Source organism: Bos mutus, chromosome 15 (assembly GCF_027580195.1).
Source record: "Bos mutus isolate GX-2022 chromosome 15, NWIPB_WYAK_1.1, whole genome shotgun sequence".
Classification (NCBI taxonomy): domain Eukaryota; kingdom Metazoa; phylum Chordata; class Mammalia; order Artiodactyla; family Bovidae; genus Bos; species Bos mutus.
The window spans coordinates 8,114,276-8,137,519 of NC_091631.1; the positions used below are offsets into that span (position 1 = coordinate 8,114,276).

The 23,244-nt window shown below is 52.5% G+C and overlaps 1 protein-coding gene across 1 annotated transcript; it reads right to left on the reverse strand.

Annotated features, from left to right (window-relative positions):
* Positions 1–6,658: 6,658 nt before the first annotated feature.
* C15H11orf96 (chromosome 15 C11orf96 homolog) lies at positions 6,659–8,207 on the reverse strand. The gene has a single exon (XM_005905135.3). It carries the CDS (start codon positions 8,190–8,192, stop codon positions 7,332–7,334), a length of 861 nt encoding a protein of 286 aa, XP_005905197.2. The 5' UTR covers positions 8,193–8,207; the 3' UTR covers positions 6,659–7,331.
* Between the last annotated feature and the right edge of the window lie 15,037 nt (positions 8,208–23,244).

Sequence of the window (23,244 nt, forward strand, 5' to 3'; positions counted from 1 at the left end):
AGCCACAAAGCCACAGAGGATAGCAGACCCATGCTAACATTCCGGCTCTTTCCAACCGCTTCTCCTAGAGCTATGCGCTCGGTCAGTACACGATCAGCCTTCCAAAATGTCATAAACGTGATTTTTCCAAATGCTCTTCCAAAGCATAATGAGGGACTCTAACTCTCCAGCCTGCAATATTTATACCCTCCCCACAGGCAGCTAAGTCAAAATCCCTAAGTCAACGCCTGGCACCGCAGGAGCTTTTTTTAGGACAGCACCCCACTGCCATCACCAGATTTTGTTTATTCAGGGTAAGGTAAGGTTGCCATAATAAAGGGACCCAATAATGATTTACTGGCACAAAGAAGACGGGAGTGTGTTTCTCTCCTGTGTCATAGTCCATGGTGATCATTCCAGATGGGCAGACTCTTGAGTTCCACGAGGTCATACTGGGGCCTGGGGTCCTTCCCTCTTGTTTCTCTGCCATCCCCTAGGCCACAGGCCTTGGCTTGAACACGGGGTTGCAGGCACATCCATTGGAGGAGGGTACGTATTAAGGCTGAGGCCTGGGAAGGAACACATTTCTCTTCCCAATCTATGCCATCGGCAAAAACCTACCTCATCGACATACCTAAGGACAATAGCATCTGGGACACAGAGACTGCATGCCCTGGAGGAAGCAGAAAATCAATGCTGGTGGACAATCAGCAGTCTCCACTGCTAACCAGAGACTGGGAGCTGAATGAGTAGGTGGCTGCTGTGTGAGTCACGTGGCCTTGAGCCTAGGCTGAGAGGACTGTCCTCCTGGGCTCCCCTTGCCCCCTCAGCGCATATACACACACAGGCCACAACTGTTCTCCACCCAGAACCACAGGGCGAGCAGACCTCCCCACACACCTCTGCTCGGTAAGCCTTGCCACGCCCCTACAGTTCTCTTTCCGATGATGCCTGCCACCCTCCCTCGTGCCTGAGGGGCCTGAGGGAGACTCAGGGCAGGCCCCGAACCTGCTGGGAGATGGAAGCGAGTGCCTGCCTGGGTTCTCTGGGAAGCAGACGCCAAGCTGGGATTAAGTGTGCAAGGCTTCCATTAGGAGGCGGGCTGGTGTGACATGAAACACAGAGGGAGGCAGAGTGGGCTGGGGACGCCAGCCGGCAGGCTGTGAGGCAAGAATGAACCTGAGAGAAGGAGAGAGAGACAGGGTGTCCATGGACGGCCCTGCAGTCTGAGAAGGCTTCAGCAGAGCCATTGGGAGATCCTTGAGCTGAAGTCCAGTTCAGTTCAGTCACTTAGTCGTGTCCAAGTCTTTGCGACCCCAAGGACCGCAGCACGCCAGGCCTCCCTGTCCGTCACCATCTCCTGGAGTTTACTCAAACCCATGTCCATTGAGTCGGTGATGCCATCCAACCATCTCAGCCTCTGTCGTCCCCTTCTCCTCCCGCCCTCAATCTTTCCCAGCATCAAGGTCTTTTCCAATGAGTCAGTTCTTCACATCAGGTGGCCAAAGGATTAGAATTTCAGCGTCAGCATCAGTCCTTCCCATGAATGTTCAGGACTGATCTCCTTTAGGATGGACTGGTTGGATCTCCTTCTAGTCCAAGGGACTCTCCAGAGTCTTCTCCAATGCCACAGTTCAAAAGCATCAATTCTTCAGCACTCAGCTTTCTTTATAGTCCAACTCTCACATCCATACATGACTACTGGAAAAACCATAGCTTTGACTAGACGGACCTTTGTTGGTAAAGTCCACCAACTGAAATCCACCTACAAAGAAATCTCAAGTCTCCCAGGAACTGGGAGAGTTCTGTCTTAGAACCCCAGCCACCTGCGAAGTTGTTGGTGGGGAGCATGTCTAGGGGGAGGGGCCCGGCCTCAGCCAATAAAGGAGATGGACTGCAAAGCCAGAGCTGCTCTGTTCTGTCCCCCCATCCCCAGAGGCTGCCACAGGACAGCACGGTGGGAAGTTGGGGACCTAGGAAGAGAACAGGCTTCGGAATAGAAAAGACAAAACACGTCATGATCCAGCTCGCTACTGACTAGCTGTGTGGCGCTGGGCAGGAAACTGAATCCCTCCGATCCTCAGCTCTCTCCTCTGTAAAATGCCTGGGAAAGGATGGATTTAGAGTGCTGGAGGTGCTCACTAAGTGGTGGTCTTTGTCCTCTCCCCTACCGTCTTAGAGAAGGTGTGGGCCTAGGGGCTACTCCAAATGTGCTCCCTAAGGGAGGACTCCCAAGTCCATGCTGCTGCTAGTCAGTAGCCGGGTCCAACTCTGTGACCCCATGGACCACAGCCCACCAGGTTCCTCCGTCCATGGGATTTCCCAGGCAAGAACACTTGAGTGGGCTGCCATTTCCTACCCCGGGGGATCTTCCTGACTCAGGGATCAAACCTGTGTCTCCTGCATTGGCGGGCAGATTCTTCACCACTGAGCCATCTGGGAAGCCTCCCAAGCCTATGGCTGGCCTTGATTCCCTGGGAGCAGACAACTTTCCCTCTCACCAACACCGCTCCCCCGTACCGCCCACCAAGCAGACCTGAAGTGGCACATGGCAGACCACAGAGGCCAATCTGGCTTTTAAACAAGTGCAAGAAAAACACCCTGAGAAATACTGCCCCCAGGGCCAAGAGAAACGTTTAGAAGAGGCTGCCAGCCAGGGCTGGGATGGCAATGTGCTACCTCCTCTGGGCTCCGGCTTGTTTGAAAACTCATCACCCAAGCTAGGGCTGCAGGCTAAAGCCCAGGTGGGGAAGGGAAGGAAGGAGGCGTCTCCTTGTACAAGCTTGTAAAGCCAGACGGCTGTAAAGCCAGACGGCTGGGCAGGCTTCCACCCGGCCCTGGCGCACGCAGGCTCCCAGCTCCCAGCGAGGCGCTCTGGCCCTGGTTTTCTCTCTCCTGCAAGGCCCGTACCCAGAGGACTTTGTATGTCACTTTGTACGTCGCCTCTCCTCCCCTCTACTCTCCACGGATCCCGTTCTCTCGCTCTCTCCAAGGCTGGCCCCGCTTCTGCTCAGTCTCGTGACATTTTCTGGCTCCTAACTCTGGATTTCCCCATCTCTCTCTGTCTCTGCGTTTCCCCGAGGGCCTCATTCCTTCCCGTCTTTCTGGTTCTCATGCTCTCCTGCTCCCTCAGCCCATGTCTCCCTCTCTTCCCTCCCCTCCAACTATCTGGCTTCCTAGCCCAGCTCCTTGGAGCCGTGTGGTGCTTTGGAGCACACGGGGGGAACTGAGCCCTAGAAGTTGCACAGGCACCTCAGAGAAGCCCCTCCTGACTCTCTTCCTTCTTCCCCCGAGCAGAGCAAAGATGTTCGGAATCAGAGCGCATCCCCAGTGTAACGTGGGGGCCCCCAGCATCCCAGACCCAGCCTGCTGCCTCCAATACAACAGCATCCCCATCTCCTCCCCTTCTCCCTCTCACTACTGCTTCCAACTTCTTTCTACACTCAGTCCAGGTGGGGCTAGTGGTAAAGAACCCGCCTGCCCGGGCAGGAGAGCAAAGAGACATGGTTTCAATCCCTGGGTCTGGAAGATTCCCTGGAGGAGGCCATGGCAACCCACTCCAGTATTCTTGCCTGGAAAATTCCCATGGACAGAGGAGTCTGGCGGGCTACAGTCCATGGGGTTGCAAAGAGTCGGACACAAATGAAGCGCGTTAGCACACGTGCATGCGTACTCAATCCTTAGAACTAATGTCAGTTATAGGCAAAACTAAGAAACCAGAACAAACGTCACTTTTATACCAAAGAGTGGGAAATTCGTTTAGTTAACTGTGGGGCATCGATTCAACGTACTGTGCTGTGCTAGGTTGCCTCAGTCGTGTCCGACTCTGCGACCCCATGAACTGTAGCCCACCAGGCTCCTCTGTCCATAGGATTCTCGAGGCAGGAATACTGCCTAGGCATGGAGAGTTGTCACTCCCTCCTCCAGGGGAAACTTCTCGACCCAGGGATCAAGCCCTCATCTCGCACGTCTCCTGCACTGGCAAGCAGGTTCTTTACCACTAGCACCGCCTGGGAAGCACATCTATTCCGTTGGATTTTATTACAAATCATGATATACATCAATACTGATATTAAATACAAATCCAAGTAAGAAAACAAGCAGCTTAAAAAAATTAGTATTGGGGTGCTTCCCTGGCAGTCCAGTGGTTAAGAATCTGCCTTGCAACGCAAGGGACCTTGGTTCGATCCCTGGTGTGGGAAGATCCCACATGCCGTGGGCAGCTGAACCCATGCATGACGACTACTGAGCCTGCGCTCTGGAGCCCGTGAGCTGCAGCTCCTGGAGCCTCACGCCTAGAGCCTGTGGTCCCCAAGAGAAGCCACGGCAGTGAGAAGCCTGAGCACCGTAACCACAGAGTCGCCTCTGCTTGCCACAACCAGAGAAAGACCACGAGCAGCAACAAAGACCCAACACAGCCAAAAAGTAAACACACATTAAAAAACAATAGTATTTACAGCATAAGCCCATTTTGTGAAACATGTATATATGTATACATATATATACACACACACACACAATAACATAGGCATAACCTCCAAAATGTTGACATATTTATCTCGGGGTGGTAGGAATATGAGTTACTTGTTTTTATTATAAGGAACAAATAGTTCTTGGGTAATGAAACATTAGAATAATTTTAAAGCGAACCAGGAAGTAGGCAAGATGAACATCAATCTTCCTCCCTGTCCCCTTACTCATTTTAACCCAACAAACTTTTCAGAAGTGACTACTGGGTGTTGGGTCCTGCCAGAGGCTGAGCAAGAACTGGAATAATGACATGTGGTCCCCCCAACATTCCCAGGTCCTGGCTAGGGTGACTCAAGGAGACCCTATAAGTAGGCCTTCAGCTGGGGTATGGGCTGAAGGTGGTGGAGAAGGAGGTTCTTCAGCAGGGAAAAGGGTACTGGCAGGAGCATGGTGCCCAGAGGGAGACACCTAATCGGGATCTCAGGCATTAAGGATGAACCCATAGGAAGGTTGGGGGCGCCTGGCTCTTGAAGAGCAGAAACAGGAACTACTGCTAAAAATGTAAGATAAGATGGGGGTGGGGGTGGAACAGGATGAGGGAACAGAATGGGAGAAGGTTCTAGGAGGGGCTTCTGAGCTTCAGCCACCCTCCTCCCACCCAAGGAGCTCAAACCAGCCTAACCAGGGCGGCTGCAGAGACTGGAATCAAAACATGGACCCATGGCTGCCTCACCACGCCAAGTGCCCTGTTGATGCATCCCAGCAATGGAACTGGCTGTTGATGGGGCCCACAGAGGCCAGTGAATTCCGGGGGTAAGGGCGAGGATAGCACCGAAGACTCCTATCCCCAAGGCCCTGAGCCTGGCCCCGCCTGTGAGCCAGAGGGGAGGACATTCTATTAGACCCCTATTGTATGCTCAGTCATGTCGGACTCTGCCACTCCATGGACTGCAGCACGCCAGGCTTCCCTTTCAGACCCTGTGTGATCCCTTTTTGTTTCTTTGTTTTGTTTGCTCTGCCTTCTGGTTTTCTGCAGAGCCCAGGGCCACGACAGGTGAGGTGTGAGGAGTAAAAGGCAGTGCAGATGCCCTGCAGGGCTGGGCTGAGCTAAGCACCAGTGTCCCCTACCACCAGGGGACACCCGAGCACAGACACACGGCGACCTGGAGAGACCCGAGTCGTCAGGGCATCCACCCTCTCCGTGTTCCTAATAACTACGCAGAGGAAAGCCTGGTCCTGGTGGCTCAAGGCTGGCGTGACCCCAGAGGGATGGGCTGGGTGGGAGTCCCAAGTGTGGAGAAGTGCTTTCCTTACCACCTACTGCCAGGGACGCCGGCCGCTGCTGGAAAGCACTGGAAAGACAGAGTCGTGGGACGGAAGGAGCACTGGACGCCGAGTCAGAGCTGGCTGCGCAGCGCCTGCTCTTCATGTGACTTTTCCCTGTCTGCCGGGTTTGTTTTCTCATCTGTAAACAAAGGCGGGGTTGGGGTGCGGGGAGACTCTGTGGTACCCAAGCGCCCTTCAAGGCTCTGACAAAAGACAGATTCCTTGCCGAACCTTGACGAGGGCAAAGGGAAAAGCTGGAGAAAAGGACCAAACCAAAAGCAGCCGCTGTTTGCTGCCCCAGCGCAGGGGCTCCGGGGGCCCTTGGACGTAGGCGACTTGGAGTGCGCGCGCGCACACACACACTCTGGCCGGCTCCCAGCCGGCCCTCGGATCCCACCACCCAGAGACCCCCGCCAGGGTCTCTCATTGCTGGCTGGGGCGTCTCTTATTGCTGGCTGGGGCATCTCTCCACCCACTGCCTGGAAAGGGCGCGGGGTGAGTGGGGTCTTCCGTGGTGGGTACGGGGCGGTGACCCTGACCCCAGTCTCCCTGAGAGGTCAGTCCGCCCCAGGCAGGGGCTCTGCGTCCTCACAGCGCCAACCTTCAGCTCCCTAGCGGCTCCACCCCGTCCTGGACACTGGTGACGGAGAACAGTCCTGGGAGGCAGGAGAGCTCGGGCCGGCGGGTCCCCTGGGGAGGTAGGTCATGGACCCGCGCACTGGGGCTGCGAGTTCGTACCGGTGACCGAAGCTGATGGAGTTACTTCCAGCCGGGGATTCCTGTCCGCCCCCCCATTCCAGCGAATTAATCCTCCCCACTTCTCCCCTAGTTTTGGGAACCTGGGCACTAAAGGAGTCCAAGAAGTCAAGAGCCTTGAGAAATGCACTGTGCAAATATATTGACTTTATTTGTCTCCGTTCGGGAGCCTCACAGACATATCTAGGTAAAAAGATCGTTAAATAAACGCCGTCAGCCATCGCAATGCAAAAATAAATATCAATCCTCCGGCCACAGCGCCAGCTGCGCTGCGCCCCAAGTCCCATCGGCCGCGCCTAACAATTATAAAAGTGTTCAGCGAGAGTGGGTCGGCGTGAGTGTGAACGGGTGTGCGCGCGGGGGGTGGCCGGGAGGGGTGGGCACGGTGGAGCGGTGTGCAAAAATCGGAGTTTCAGACCATCGGACAAGGGCGTGGAGCGACTCTCCGCGAAGCCCCAGGGACCCGCGGCGACTCAGTGCGGGTGCGCCTCCCCGCACACACTCACAGCAGAGTTCGTACTGGGAAGAGTTAAAAAATAAACATTTACAAGGGCAAAGAAAGGCGGCACCCCCTTCCCCGGCGCCCCGGCTTCCCGGCGCGCGCTCCCGCCCGGGGCGAGCTCAGCTCGGGGCGCCCGGACCAGTTTGCTGTCGGGTGAGGGTCCAGGCGATCCCCCAACCAGGGTGCTCAGCGGATAGGGGACCCCGAGTGCAGGGCGCGGGGCCCCCTCGGGGTTCGCACGCTGGTCCGTCGCGACGCGCCGCCCGGGCGCGCGAGTCCCGGCTGCGGGCGGCGCCGGTCACAGGGCCGAGTCGGAGTCGCTGGAGTCCAGGCTGTTCCTCAGTTTGCAGCCGCTGAGCGGCTCCCTCTGCAGCGACAGACTCTGCGTGCTGCGGCGCAGGCACTCCAGGCTCTGCAGGAACGACTTCTTGGCCTTCTCCTCCTCCATAGGGGACGCCCCCTCCTCCTCCACCTCCTGGATCTCGTCGAAGGTCACCGGCTGCGTCTTGAAACGGGACTGGCGCGGCCGCCGCAGCCGGCCCTTGCCCTTGGACAGCTTGGCGGGCCGCATGGGCTGCGGGAACTCGTCGGCCAGGCACACGAAGTGCGGCATCACCGCCTGGTAGCTGGAGCAGATGCCCATCAGCTCGCCGGGCTTGGCGGCCGCCATGGCGCGGCCGGCGTTTTCCGGGTCGGCCGGCGGGGCGGCGGGGCTCTCCGGGGGCGGCCGCTGCGCCGGGGCCCCCCGGGAGGCAGCAGCCTGGGGCTCGCCGCGCGGAGGATCCAAATCTGCTGCGGGGTGGTGGCGGCCCTCACGGGCCCGGGTCGGCGCTCCTCTGGAGGGCGGGCGGGCCCGTCGGGGGGCGCGGGCCTCCGGGGCTGGGTGGGGTGGGGGGTGCGCTGCTCCGAGGCGCTCGCCGCCGCCGCTGTCGCCGTCTGCCCGGCGTCGGCCCGGCCCGCCGCTTATATAGCCGGCTCCTGCCCACACGGCTGCGAGCTCGGATGACAGCGAATGCCATTTAAAGCGTGCGCGCCCCGCGCCCTTCCGCCTGACGTCGCCCCGCCACTCTGGGAAAGTAGCGGCCCTTTCCCCGCCCCCCGCGCCGCCCGTCAACCCAGCTCCGGAAGGCAGGCCCCGCCCGCGGGCGTTCGGGAGCATCCGAGGCTGCGGAGCGGGCGGCGGGGCCCGGGCGCGGGGCGGTCGGGGAGCTAGGCGGTCCTGCCCGCCCTGGGATTCCCCAAGTCTGGACCAAGCGTGCTGGCCGCGGGGGCGCAAGTCAGCCCCCCCACCCCTGCCCCATCCAGCCGCCTAATCCCAGAAGCACACAATCGAGACGCTCGGTTGTTTGGCCTCGGGTTCTGGGCTGAGCGCGCGCGGGGCGGAGGCAGCTTCCCAGTCTTCCTTGCCGCAGGGAAAGCCAGGCCCCTCGGGCTCCCCAAAACCGAGTTCCGAGGAAAGACCGGATTTCTCCTTTGGATCCATGCCGCCTCTCCTCCCCACGCGCGCACACAAACACACGCACAGAGGCACTCATGAATACAAACACAGCTGATGACTCCAGTCCACTTCTCTCCCCTAATTGTCTTTATGTCTGTGTCTTCAACTACCTGCACCCTCCAAGTCCCTCGCGCACCCCCATTCATGCTCAGAAGAATGACACTTAGATATGGCACTGACAACAACAATAATGATAACTAACCATCTGGAGAGCTTTACTCCAAGCCGGGCAGGGAGCTGTGTTTTACATATATTATCCCACTTAATCTCCCTAACAGCCCTGTGAGGTAGCTGGTATTCTCGCAGTTTTACATATGAGAAAGTGGAGGCACAGAGAGGATCAGTAGTCCACTAGAGACTGATGGACCGAGCCGTCTCCACTCCAGACTCCAGGCTCTGATTGTCCCCTGCTAAGGGTTGGTGCCCACCAATGCCCCAGGGCTTCTAAAAGTAGGCCCCCTGCCTGGGGTTCCCAGGCTCCCAAGAAAAAAACCCTGAGCATTGTTTTTGACACGTGGCCCTGGAGTGCCAGCACCCAGCTCTCAGGGCTGCTGGGAAGGGAGGGAATCAATGGACTTCGGCCTCCATTCCTTCCACAGCCATTCAACAAAGATTTATTGAGAACCTGCAGAATACCAGCTCAGGAAAGTCCTTGCCCTCATGAAAGTTACAGTCTAGGGAAGCGGGCAGAGTAGACAATAAACACCTAAACAAGAAACGTACTGGGGGTGGAGTGACAGGGATGCAGACAGAGAGATGGGGGTGTGGAGGGGTGGGGGTGGGGTCTGCGGGTGGCCAGGAAAGGCTCCTCAGAGTATTTAAGATGCTCCCTGCAGGACAGTAAGAGCACTGTGCTGTGCTGTGCTTAGTCGCTCAGTCATGTCCGACTACAGCCCCATGGACTATAACCCAGCAGGCTCCTCTGCCCATGGGGATTCTCCAGGCAAGAACACTGGAGTGGGTTGCCACGCCCTCCTCAATAATAGCACTACCAAGTGTTTTATAGATGCCACAGCTCTTGAGTCTTTTGTGTACATCAACTCATTTAATGTGATCACTTTTATTTAATCCTCTCAGCAACCTTGGATAACAAGTACTTTTACTATCCCTATTTACAGATAGGAAAATCAAGGCACAGAGGAGCTAAGCACCTTTCCCCAAGGTCACACAGCTAGTAAGCAGCAGAGCTGAGATTCAAACCCAGAAGACTCAGCCCCCAAGACCCCTCATTTATGCATTCCGCTGAGGCTGTTTGCCCCGTGGAGGACAGAAGGAACCAGGGTGTGACAAACGGGAGGCAAGGGTTTCCCACAGAACAGCGCCAAGGCACTGAGGCGGTGAAGAGCGCAGCGTATTCCAGGAAGAGCAAGAAGACTCTTGTGGCTGAAGCAGAGCGGGCAGGGAGCACGAAAAGTAACGGCAGTCACAGAAGGCCACAGAAGGCCTTGATGATCACGCCGTGGAGATCGCCGTTTTTTTGTTTTTTGTTTTTTTTGAGTAAAAACAACCTAGAGGGATGGGGTGGGAGGTGGGAGGGAGGTCTGAGAGAGAAGGGACATCCGCATACCTATGGCTGATTTGTGCTGATGTATGGCAGAAACCAACACACTATTGTAAAGCAAGTATCCTCCAATTAAAAATACATTTTAAGATGGGGAAAAAATAAAAGCAGGACTTAAATCTTCAAAAAAACATTCTTATTGGAGTACAGCTGATTGAACAATGTTGTATTAGTGTCTGATGCACAGCAAAGTGAACCAGTTATACATACACCCACTCTTTCTTAGATTCTGTTCCCATATAGGTCATCACAGAGCAGAGCAGAGTTCTCTGGCTGTACGTTAGGTCCCTGCGGGTCACCTATTTTATATGCAGCAGTGTGTGTCTGTCAGGAGGTTGCATTTTATCCTAAGGCCAGTGGTGAGGCGCTGGAGGGTTCTGTGCAGGGGAGCTACATGCTCCCATCTGTGTTGTTAAAAGCTTACTCTGGCTGTGGAGTGGAGAGTTACTGGAGAGGGTGTGGGGTAAGAAGCAAGGATCCCACATAGAAGATCATCACCTGACCCCCAAATATAAGACACGGAAGACTTGGATGAGAGTGAGGAAAATGGAGATGGAGGGAAATGGTTAAATCTGGGATTTGTCTGAAGATAGAGGTGAGAGGACTTGCTGATGGATTGGAGGGAGAGGGTGGGGTTGGGGAAGGGGGCTGGAAATCAAGATTGACATCTTTGCATTTGGCCTGAACAAATGTTAGATGGTGGTGCCATTGACGGACAAACGCAGGTTGTAGGGAAGAGAAGCTCTCGGAGGGGAGGGCCCTTGTGGGGTCTGCAGGTTATGCATCAGAATCCATTACCCACTGGGGTGAGGCCTGAAATGATCATATCAGAATTGTATTATGACACAAAGATAAACTCAAAATGGATTAAAGACCTAAATGTCAGACCAGAAACTATAAACCTCTTAGAGGAAAACACAGGCAGGACACTCTATGACAAATCACAGCAGGATCCTCCGTGACCCACCTCCCAGAGAAATGGAAATGAAAACAAAAACAAACACATGGGACCTAATTAAGCTTAAAAGCTTTTGCACAGCAAAGGAAACTATAAACAAGGTGAAAAGGCAACCCTCAGAACGGGACAAAATAACAGCAAAGGAAACAACTGACAAAGGATTGCTCTCCAAAATATACAAGCAACTCATGAAACTCAACACCAGAAAAACAAACAACCCAATCAAGAAGTGGGCAGAAGACTTAGACCTTTCTCTGAAGAAGACATACAGATGGCCAATAAATACATGAAAAGATATTCATCATCGCTCATTATTCAGTTCAGTTCAGTTCAGTCGCTCAGTCGTGTCTAACTCTTTGCGACCCCATGAATCGCAGCATGCCAGGCCTCCCTGTCCATCACCAACTCCCGGAGTTCACTCAGACTCACGTCCATTGAGTCAGTGATGCCATCCAGCCATCTCATCCTCTGTTGTCCCCTTCTCCTCCTGCCCCAAATCCCTCCCAGCATCAGAGTCTTTTCCAACGAGTCAACTCTTCGCATGAGATGGCCAAAGTACTGGAGTTTCAGCTTTAGCATCATTCCTTCCGAAGAGAGCCCAGGGCTGATCTCCTTCAGAATGGACTGGATGGATCTCCTTGCAGTCCAAGGGACTCTCAAGAGTCTTCTCCAACACCACAGTTCAAAAGCATCAATTCTTCAGTGCTCAGCCTTCTTCACAGTCCAACTCTCACATCCATACATGACCACAGGAAAAACCATAGCCTTGACTAGATGAACCTTTGTTGGCAAAGTAATGTCTCTGCTTTTGAATATGCTATCTAGGATGGTCATAACTTTCCTTCCAAGGAGTAAGCATTTTTCAATTTCATGGCTGCAATCACCATCTGCAGTGATTTTGGAGCCCAAAAAAATAAAGTCTGACACTGTTTCCAATGTTTCCTCATCTATTTCCCATAAAATGATGGGACTGGATGCCATGATCTTCGTTTTCTGAATGTTGATCTTTAAGCCAACTTTTTCACTCTCCTCTTTCACCTTCATCAAGAGGCTTTTTAGTTCCTCTTCACTTTCTGCCATAAGGGTGGTGTCATCTGCATATCTGAGGTTATTGGTATTTCCCCCTGCAATCTTGATTCCAGCTTGGGTTTCTTCCAGTCCAGCATTTCTCATGATGTACTCTGCATAGAAGTTAAATAAGCAGGGTGACAATATACAGCCTTGATGAATTCCTTTTCCCATTTGGAACCAGTCTGTTGTTCCATTCCAGTTCTAACTGTTGCTTCCTGACCTGCATACAAATTTCTCAAGAAGCAGATCAGGTGGTCTGGTATTCCCATCTCTTTCAGAATTTTCCACAGTTTATTGTGATCCACACAGTCAAAGGCTTTGGCATAGTCAATAAAGCAGAAATAGATGTTTTTCTGGAATTCTCTTGCTTTTTCCATGATCCAGCGGATGTTGGCAATTTGATCTCTGCCTTTTCTAAAACCAGCTTGAACATCAGGAAGTTCACGGTTCACACATTGCTAAAGCCTGGCTTGGAGAATTTTGAGCATTACTTTACTAGCGTGTGAGATGAGTGCAATTGTGCGGTAGTTTGAGCATTCTTTGGCATTGCCTTTCTTTGGGATTGGAATGAAAACTGACCTTTTCCAGTCCTGTGGCCACTGCTGAGTTTTCCAAATGTGCTGGCATATTGAGTGCAGCACTTTCACAGCATCATCTTTCAGGATTTGGAATAGCTCAACTGGAATTCCATCACCTCCACTAGCTTTGTTCATAGTGATGCTTTCTAAGGCCCACTTGACTTCACATTCCAGGATGTCTGGCTCTAGGTCAGTGATCACACCATGGTGATTATCTGGGTTGTGAAGATCTTTTTTGTACAGTTCTTCTGTGTATTCTTGCCATCTCTTCTTAATATCTTCTGCTTCTGTTAGGTCCATACCATTTCTGTCCTTTATCGAGCTCATCTTTGCATGAAATGTTCCCTTGGTATCTCTAATTTTCTTGAAGAGATCTCTAGTCTTTCCCATTCTGTGTTTTCCTCTATTTCTTTGCATTGATCGCTGAAGAAGGCTTTCTTATCTCTTCTTGCTATTCTTTGGAACTCTGCATTCAGATGCTTATATCTGTCCTTTTCTCCTTTGCTTTTCGCTTCTCTTCTTTTCACAGCTATTTGTAAAGCCTCCTCAGACAGCTGCAAATTAAAACTACGATGAGGCATCATCTCACACCAGTCCAAATGGCCATTATCAGAAAGTCTACAAACAATAAATGTGGGAGAGGGTGTGGAGAAAAGGGAACCCTCTTGCACTGGTGGGGATGTAAACTGATACAGCCATCACGGGGAACAGTATGGAGATCCCTTAAAAAACTAGGACTAAAACCACCATGTGACCCAGAAATCCCGCTACTGGGCATGTACCCTGAGGAAACTACACTGAAAAAGACACATGCACCCCAAGATTCCTTGCAGCACTATTTACAACAGTGAGGACATGGAAGCAACCTAGATGTCCATCAACAGATGAATGGATAAAGAAGTTGTGGTACATGTACACAGTGGAATATTACTCAGCTATTAAAAGGAATGCATTTGAGTCAGTTCTAATGAGGTGGATGAACCTAGAGCCTGATATACAAAGTGTAGTCAGAAAGAGAGAAACAAATGTTGTTATACAAAATGAAATAATTCAGAGAAAAACAAATATCGTGTATTAATGCATATATATGGAGAAGGCAATGGCAACCCACTCCAGTACTCTTGCCTGGAGAATCCCAGGGACAGGGGAGCCTAGTGAGCTGCCGTCTATGGGGTCGCACAGAATCGGACACGACTGAAGTGACTTAGCAGCAGCAACGCATATATATGGAATCTAGAAGGGCTTCCCAGGTGGCTCGATGCGTAAAGAATCCACCTGCAATGCAGTAGATGCAGGCAGACCCAAATTCCATCCCCAGGTCGGGAAGATTCCCCTGGAGGAGGGCGTGGCAACCCACTCCAGTGTTCTTGTATGGACAGAGGAGCCTGGTGGGCCACAGTCCACAGTGTCGCAAAGAGTCGGACAGGACTGAAGCGACTGAGCACGCGTGCACGGAATCTAGGAAGATAGTACTGATGAACCTATTTTCAGGGCAGCAATGGATATTCAGACATAGAGAATAGGCTTGTGGACACAGAGCAGGAAGAATAGGGTGGGACGAATGGAGAGCATAGCGTGGAAACACATACCGTACCATACGGAAAACAGACAGCCAGGGAGAATTGGCTGTGTGACTCAGGGAGCCCAACCCGGTGCTCTGTGACAACCCAGAGGGGTGGGAGGAAGTTTCAAGAGGGAGGGGACAAATGTATACCTGTGGCTGATATATGTCATGTATGACAGAAACCAAGACAATATTATAAAGCAATTATCCTTCAATTAAAATAAATGTGCTGTGTGCTTAGTCACTCAGTCGTGTCCGACTCTTTTTGACCCCATGGACTGTAGCCCACCAAGTTCCTCTGCCCATGGGGAGACCCCCAGCAAGAATACTGGAGTGGGTTGCCGTGCCTTCCTCCAGTAAAAATTTAAAAAAAAAAAAATTTTTTTTAAAGAACTGTACTATGCGAGAGAAAAATTCATTTCTCTAATCCTAAAGCCACTGTATTTTGGAGTCAATGGCCCCACTCCAGTACTCTTGCCTGGAAAATCCCATGGATGGAAGAGCCTGGTGGGCTGCAGTCCATGGCGTCACTGAGGGTTGGACACGACTGAGTGACTTCACTTTCACTTTTCACTTTCATGCATTGGAGAAGAAAATGGCAACCCACTCCAGTGTTCTTGCCTGGAGAATCCCAGGGACAGGGGAGCCTGGTGGGCTGCCATCTATGGGGTCCCACAGAGTCGGACACGACTGAAGCGACTTAGCAGCAGCATGTGAGAGAAAAATTCATTTCTCTAGTCCTAAAGCCACTGTATTTTGGAGTCCTTTTAACAGCAGCTTAGCAATCCTCTGATACATAAATTGGCACCAGATATGGAAAGGTGCCATGTATAAAAATCTTAAAACACGTGGCACTGGCGTGGCCAACAGGTGGTGAGTAACATGGAAACAAATATTGGAGAATGGAAAACCGGTGACCCTTCTTGCAGCTGCTGCTGCTGCCAAGTGGCTTCAGTCGTGTCTGACTCTGTGTGACCCCATAGACAGCAGCCCATCAGGCTACCCTGTCTCTGGAATTCTCCAGGCAAGAACGCTGGAGTGGGTTGCCATTTCCTTCTGCAATGCATGAAAGTGAAAATTGAAATTGCAGCTACTCAATCGTGTCCGACTCTTAGAGACCCCGTGGACTGCAGCCTACCAGGTTCCTCCCATGGGATTTCCCAGGCAAGAGTACTGGAGTTGGTTGTCATTGCCTTCTCCGACCCTTCTTATGCTGTGACAAAACATTTAATAAAAAACATTACCTGTGGTAATTTGGAAGGCAGACCACATGCCTACTTGAGCATCTAATTCTAGAAAAAATGGTTGAAGTGAAGTGAACGTCGCTCAGTTGTGTCTGGCTCTTTGTGACCCCATGGACTATACAGTCCATGGAATTCTCCAGGCCAGAATACTGGAGTGGGTAGCCTTTCCCTTCTCCAGGGGATCTTCCCAACCCGGGATTGAACCCAGGTCTCCTGAATTGTGGGCAGATTCTTTACCAACTGAGCCACAAGAGAAGCCCAGGAATGTTGGAATGGGTGGCCTACCCCTTTTCCAGCAGATCTTCCCAACCCAGGAATCAAATTGGGGTCTCCTACATTGCAGGCAGATTCTTTACCAACTGAGCTAAGGTTAGAAAGAGCCAAAACCATTTGCATGTGTTGGCTTCTCAATGTTGCCTTTAGCAAGATATTGCAAGAGATTGGCTAGTTTCGTTTACAATGAGAGATGGACAGAAAAGGAGATAATGTGGAAAATCATCCTATCCTCAGGGTTGGAAAAACCAATTGGGTTTTGTCCAAATGACAGGTGATTAGACCTCAGGGCTCAGAGCCTTTCTCAAAGCCTGTCTATTACAACAAACAGGAAGCCGAATAACGGAATCACACTAGCGGCAAAGTATTATATTAGGGGGGTTGCATTGTCATCCCTCCAGGTCTGTTATTTCAGATGTCCTTAGGGTAACTTTCATTTAAAATGGGAGAGAAAGAGACAGGTTGGGCAACACAGACAAAAACTCCATGAAGAACAGAACTTGGGAGAAGGGATACATGTGTATGTATGGCTGAATCCTTTCGCTGTTCCCTTGAAGCTATCACAACATTGTTAATTGGCTATACTCCAAAACAAAATAAAAAGTTTAAAAAAAAGAACAGAACCTGGGGTATGGTTACTGCACATGGAATGACTAAGCAGAAGGACCTGAATGAAGCCTGCTACATTTTTGAAGGGACTGTTATCATCAACAAAATTCCAAGACCAGACTTGAAGAGCCCATGATGGTCCCAGCCTTAAAAAAAAAAAAGCACCCAAGGAGGAAAGACTTTCAACATCCTGTGGGGTGGCAATCGAGAGCCACAGAGAACAGCCAAGGGCAAAGCTAGGGGCCAGGGAGACACAGAGGGGCTGCCCTTCAGAGCATCTCCTCCACCACCAGGGCAGGAATCCCCCTTGCTGCTCGTCCGAGTCACAGGTCTGAGCTTTCATTTGGGAAATTGTGAGCAGAAGTCAGACTCCAGTCTCACTTGCTTAAGAGGAAAATCCCGCCCGGGACTTCCGTGTTCCTCCCCTCATATTGGCTGTAAGCCCTAGAGGTTTCGTGTTAAAGACCACAGTGCCAAATCAGCCCGGGTCCCCAAATGACCCTGTGGATTGGAGCTCTCTACTGACCCGAAACACTTCTTGTGGAGCTATTTTGTGAGAGAGCCATCAACTGGACACTTTTAAACTACTCTATGTTGGAGTCTCTCTTACACTGACTTGAATTATCCCAACCAGGAGAGCCATTAGACATCAGGCAGAGAAGTCAAGTGGGACTCTGGAACTTAGAGGAGGGCGGGGGGCGGATGGGGGCAGTTTAGGAGTCATCGGGGTGTAGATAGGGAAATGGGTAGAAACCCGCCTTCCAGACAGAGAGGGGCTCAGATGAGCCAACATGGAGAGGAGTGTGAATCAGTCAAGGATTCAGAGAACCAACGTCCATCAGGGTAATAGTGTGGACAGCAGGAGAATGGGTCAGAATCCGGGAGAAGGATGCTTCTAGAAGGAGGGAGATGATGGGAAGGGGAGTAGAGACGGGGCCTAGCCAGGCTCCACCTGAACTTACTGAGAGGCTGGGGCCACGCCGTCTGTGTCCCTGCCCTGTGGAGATCTCAGCTCTGAGGCAGCTTCCTCACAGTGGCCTTCCTGCCTACCCGCTTCAAGGGCCCTGCTCAGTTGCTCTGCACCACTCTCTGCAAGGCCTTCTCAAGTATTTGCGCTTGTCGGTGTAGCCTGCCTTCCCAGGACAGGCTAGGTTGCCTCCCCAGCCACCCTGGAACACAGGTGGCCCCTCTCCTCAGCAGGCCTGCACCCCGGGACTGCACGGGGGGAGAGAGACTCACCCGGGGCAACACTTACAATGTGCAAGCAGAGCTCTGCGTGTGCCTTATCAAGTCATCCGCACAGCACGCCTCGAGGGGGACCTTGCTCTCATTCCATCTTACAGATGAGGGCTGAAGGCACTTGGCAGCTGACTGGGGTCACCTTTGGTGTTAAAGTGCTGAAGCCGGCACTCAAGCCAGGTCTGCCGGACTCAGAAATCAGTGCTCATGGTTTGCAACACCCCATCTCGCCATTCCCCCATCTCATCATCCCCCCCTACCCTTTTTCAGTTTTAGGGGTTTTTTTCTATTTGAAATTTTGTTTCTTTGCTTACATATACATGTATCTATTCTTTTTCAAATTCTTTCCCCAGTTGGGTTGCTAGAGAATGTTGAGCCAAGTTCCCTGCGCTATACAGTGGGTCCCCACTAGCTATCCATTCCAAACACCATCCCTTTGATGCCATGGGAACAGCACTGGAGGAGAAGTCAGAAGCCCAGGTTGCAGCCTCAGCTCCATCCTCCACGTATCCTGTGGCCTGGAAACCACCGCTTCCCATCTCTGAGCCTGTTTCCCCATCTGAAGTGAAGAGGCCAGACTCTGCTTTGCTGGGGACCCCTCCAGCTCTGATAGTCTAGAATCCTCAGAAGGAAGTGCCGATGAGGGGACCCAGCTGCAGGAGGGAGATGCTTGCTCTGGGGCCAGAGCGTGGCAAGCAGCCAGGGCTAAGGCTGCAGGGGGAAAGCTGCCCCCCAGGGAGGGAGCTGCTGGGGAAGCAGATGGGGAGGAAGATGGCAGCAGCCTGGGGAGGGGCTTGTGCCATCACCTCCTCCACCATCCCCACCCACACTCTGGCTTTTGGGCAGAGCCAGGGTTTAAAAATAGCAACCACCAGTTCTTCAGCTATTAGCAGGGCTTCGTATCCAGTGGAGCCCGCGGTACCTGATCCAGATCAAAAGGGCCCAGGGATGCTGTGTCTGTCCTGGGATGCAGAGAGGCAGGGAGCCACGGGGTCTACACAGAAAGGTGGGAAGGACCAGGTCAGGGCAGTGCTGGTCACAGGTCCCTTCTCTGCTTCCTGACAAGAGGGCCTGGCCCCTTCCTGTGGCACTGGCAGAGACCCATCGCCGGCTAGAAGCCTGGGTCAGCTGGTTGTGCCCTCAGGCTCAGCCAGAAGTCTCTCCAGGGGGGGATCTTGGGCCTCTAAGTGCTGACTGAGATCATGGTTATTCCAGATGTTGCTGTTTGGGTCAGTCTGTACTCTGGGTGTATTTTGGCTCAACTAATACTTGTTCACTTGTGTGTGTGTGTGTGTACATGAATCCAGGTGGAGATGGGTGATGGAGGTGGATGAATGTGGCACTGGGGCGGGGAGGAGTCAGCTGTGGCAGGCTAGTGACAGGGCCTTCCCCAGGTGGTCCTGCCTCCTGGACCACTGCGGCCCTTTTTACCCCGCAGAGGGCCCTCTGCACAAAGCCCGTGTCTTCCGCATCCTACCAGCTGCTTCTGCCTCACTCAGAATTAGCACTTGGTCTGGTACGATTGTGAGCATAAGAGTGACTTGATAATTTCGCTGGAGGGTTGCCATGACAATCCCCAGCAAGCTCTACGGGAGAGGGTGTTGGGTGTGTGCATAGGAGATGGGGAGAGAGAGAGGCAGAGAGTCCACGAGACAGAGAGAGGAAGGGAGAGGGTCCGGGGAGATCCCCAGTGATATCCCCAAGTCAGATCTTCAGCTGCCAGTGTCCCCGCCCCAGCGGCCCTGTTCACGTCTCGATGAGCTCACTGTCTAATCTGGGCCTCACTGTAAATAGGGCAATGGCATACCAGCTGCTGGCAGGCCAGCTGCCCGAGCTGGCACAGCAGGCCTGGCCCAGCCGGGGGAGGCACCCTGACAACCCCGACTCCCAGGATGAGCCCCAGGGAACACCAGCTTGGAGTTGGGGACGGGGAGAGTCTTGGGCACTCGGAGAGCCGGAGCCCAGGGAAACCTCCCAAGGATTTTACCCAGGTTGTGGGGCCCGGCTACGCTGATGTGAATAATGGGAACGCACTTCCCTGCTGGGGGCTTGCTACCTGACACAGCTTTGGCAGCCCAGGGTGTGTGGCTCAGTCCTTCCCACGCGCTTTTCTTTTTTTTAACGTTTATTTGGTTGCACTGGGTCTTGGTTCTGGCACACAGAATCTTTAATGTTCGTGGCAGCAGGTGGGATCTTGAGTTGTGGCGTGTGAACGCTTAGTTGCAGCATTGGGGATCTAGTTCCCTGACCAGGGATCACACTCAGGCCCCTGCCTTGGGAGCTTGGATTCTTAGCCACTGGAGCACCAGAGCAGTGTCCCCCGCCACACACACATGCTTTCTTGCAGGCCTAAGCGTAGCCTCCCCTGGGCCTATAGGGCTGGGAATCGCTCCGTGGCTAATGATGAAATAATGCACAATCTGTGGCCTCAGAGCTTGGCCAAGTAGTCTCCCCTCTGTGACCTCAGCAAAGCGCCGCTATCTTTGCCATCTTTTGAGATGAGAACAGAGGCTCAGAGAGGGGAAGAAACTAGACCAAGGTCACACAGCAAGCAGCAAGGCAGTGGCAGCATAAGGACAGAACCCAGTCCTGAACTTTAGCCCAGCATCGCTGCCCTCTGTGAGGACAGGTTCTCCACAATGGGTCCAGTGGGCACTGCCCTTGAAGGCAGTGAAGGCAGGGACACTGAGGCCCCGAGACATCCCTCCAGCTAGTAAGCATAAAACTGCGCTGGCAGCCTCGGATCCTGAGAAATTTCACAGCCTCTATTGAACCACGAGCCAGCCCCATGTGCCCCCTCAAACAAGCCCCAGCAACTTATTTATGTTCCAAGGTTAAAGAGCCAGCCGCTGCCTTGGAAGGAGATTCTCTGGTTATTGGCAAAACAGAGCAGAGGGCAGCAGAAGCTGGCCAGGAGCACAGAGGTAAGGGGGTCAGAGGTTTCCCCAGGCAGTGTCAAGTCCCAGCTGCATATGGCAGCCTTGTGAAGGGCCCCTAACCTCTGCTGTTGGAGCTGTGTGCCCCTGGGCAAGTCACCTCGGGTGGCAGAGCCCCAGGGTCTACAGCAATCAAGAGCCAGTGCACCCAGGAGCCCTGAGAGGAACGGATTTCCATGTTCTGAGAAGCAGCTGCCTGGGAACAGCAGTCCCGGAAAACAGAGGTACCCTCGTGCCTATCTCCAGTGAGGCTCAGAGCCATGATAAGTCGGATCTGAGCCAAGATGTGGACCTTTCAACAGTTATCACCGTGGGATGGCACCGAAAACAAAGTGAGATGGGCTTTGGAGACAACCTGCAAGGAAGACGTGCATACTGCCTCAGCAACGGGTGACGTCAGGGGGGACAGGCGAACAACCCGTCAAGACTGCCTGCTTAGACACTGTTTCCAGGGTCTGCTAGAAACTTCTTCCTACCCTGTGAATATGGAAGACTTAGGCCTGCCCCATCTCTACCTGGGCTTCCCTGGTGGCTCAGCTGGTAAAGAATCTGCCTGCAATGCAGAAAACCCTGATTCGACTCCTGGGTTGGGAAGATCCCCTGGAGAAGGGATAGGCTACTGACTCCAGTATTCTTGGGCTTCCTTGGTGGAACAGATGGTAAAGAATCCACCTGCAATACGAGAGACCTGAGTTCGAGCCCTGGGTTGGGAAGATTCTCTGGAGAAGGGCATGGCAACCCACTCCAGTATTCTTGTCCAGACAATTCCATTGACAGAGAAGCCTGGCAGGCTATAGTCCATGGGGTCGCAAAGAGTTGGACACGACTGAGTGACTAAGCACAGCACAGCACATCCTTTACCCCAGTTCAGTTCAGTTCAGTCGCTCAGTTGTGTCTGACTCTTTGCGACCCCATGAATCGTAGCACACCAGGCCTCCCTGTCCATCACCAACTCCCGGAGTTCACTCAGACTCACGTCCATCGAGTCAGTGATGCCATCCAGCCATCTCATCCTCTGTCGTCCCCTTCTCCTCCTGCCCCCAATCCCTCCCAGCATCAGAGTCTTTTCCAATGAGTCAACTCTTTGCATGAGGTGGCCAAAGTACTGGAGTTTCAGCTTTAGCGTCATTCCTTCCAAAGAAATCCCAGGGCTGATCTCCTTCAGAATGGACTGGTTGGATCTCCTCGAAGTCCAAGGGACTCTCAAGAGTCTTCTCCAACACCACAGTTCAAAAAGCATCAATTCTTCGGCGCTCAGCTTTCTTCACAGTCCAACTCTCACATCCATACATGACCACAGGAAAAACCATAGCCTTGACTAGACGGACCTTTGTTGGCAAAGTAACGTCTCTGCTTTTGAATATGCTATCTAGGTTGGTCATAACTTTCCTTCCAAGGAGTAAGCATCTTTTAATTTCATGGCTGCAGTCACCATCTGCAGTGATTTTGGAGCCCAGAAAAATAAAGTCTGACACTGTTTCCACTGTTTCCCCATCTATTTCCCATGAAGTGATGAGACCGGATGCCATGATCTTCGTTTTCTGAATGTTGAGCTTTAAGTCAACTTTTTCACTCTCCTCTTTCACCTTCATCAAGAGGCTTTTTAGTTCCTCTTCACTTTCTGCCATAAGGGTGGTGTCATCTGCATATCTGAGGTTATTGATATTTCTCCCAGCAATCTTGATTCCAGCTTGTGCTTCTTCCAGCCCAGCGTTTCTCATGATGTACTTTGCATAGAAGTTAAATAAACAGGGTGACAATATACAGCCTTGACGTACTCCTTTTCCTATTTGGAACCAGTCTGTTGTTCCATGTCCAGTTCTAACTGTTGCTTCCTGACCTGCATACAGGTTTCTCAAGAGGCAGATCAGGTGGTCTGGTATTCCCATCTCTTGAAGAATTTTCCACAGTTTATTGTGATCCACACAGTCAAAGGCTTTGGCATAGTTAATAAAGCAGAAATAGATGTTTTTCTGGAACTCTCTTGCTTTTTCCATGATCCAGCGGATGTTGGATATTTGATCTCTGGTTCCTCTGCCTTTTCTAAAACCAGCTTGAACATCTGGAAGTTCACAGTTCACATATTGCTGAAGCCTGGCTTGGAGAATTTTGAGCATTACTTTACTAGCATGTGAGATGAGTGCAATTGTGCGGTAGTTTGAGTATTCTTTGGCATTGCCTTTCTTTGGGATTGGAATGAAAACTGACCTTTTCCGGTCCTGTGGCCACTGCTGAGTTTTCCAAATTTGCTGGCATATTGAGGGCAGGTGGCACTCCTTTACCCCAGATGGCAGTTATGAGGATCAAAGCAGACTATTCCAAGAGAACATACTATGAGAATCCCTTCTTGCCCTGCAGGAGGGTGAATTTTAAAATGGATTCCAAAGAACGAGGATTGGAATGAAGTCCCATGGTGTGGTGTGCGGTGAGCCTGGCCTTGAGCTGACACACAGCGTCAGCCTTGTGAGAAGCTCCTGACCCACTCTGGGGGCCCAGAAAGTCCGTTCTCCCCAGCCCCTGCCTGTGTTCCTCCTCAGATACTGTCTCAGGCCACCCAGTGGACACGAGATGCCTGCTGCACCCTTGACTCTGCACTCTTGGGGGCTGGGGAGTCACTCCCAGGACCACCACCTTAAGGCAGCCTCTCTCCAATGTCGCCCCTCCTGTAGCTGACCCTGGA

Excerpts from the sequence above, each read along its gene's own strand:
- C15H11orf96 (XM_005905135.3), bottom strand. The coding sequence starts at position 8,192 with ATGCTCCCGAACGCCCGCGGGCGGGGCCTGCCTTCCGGAGCTGGGTTG.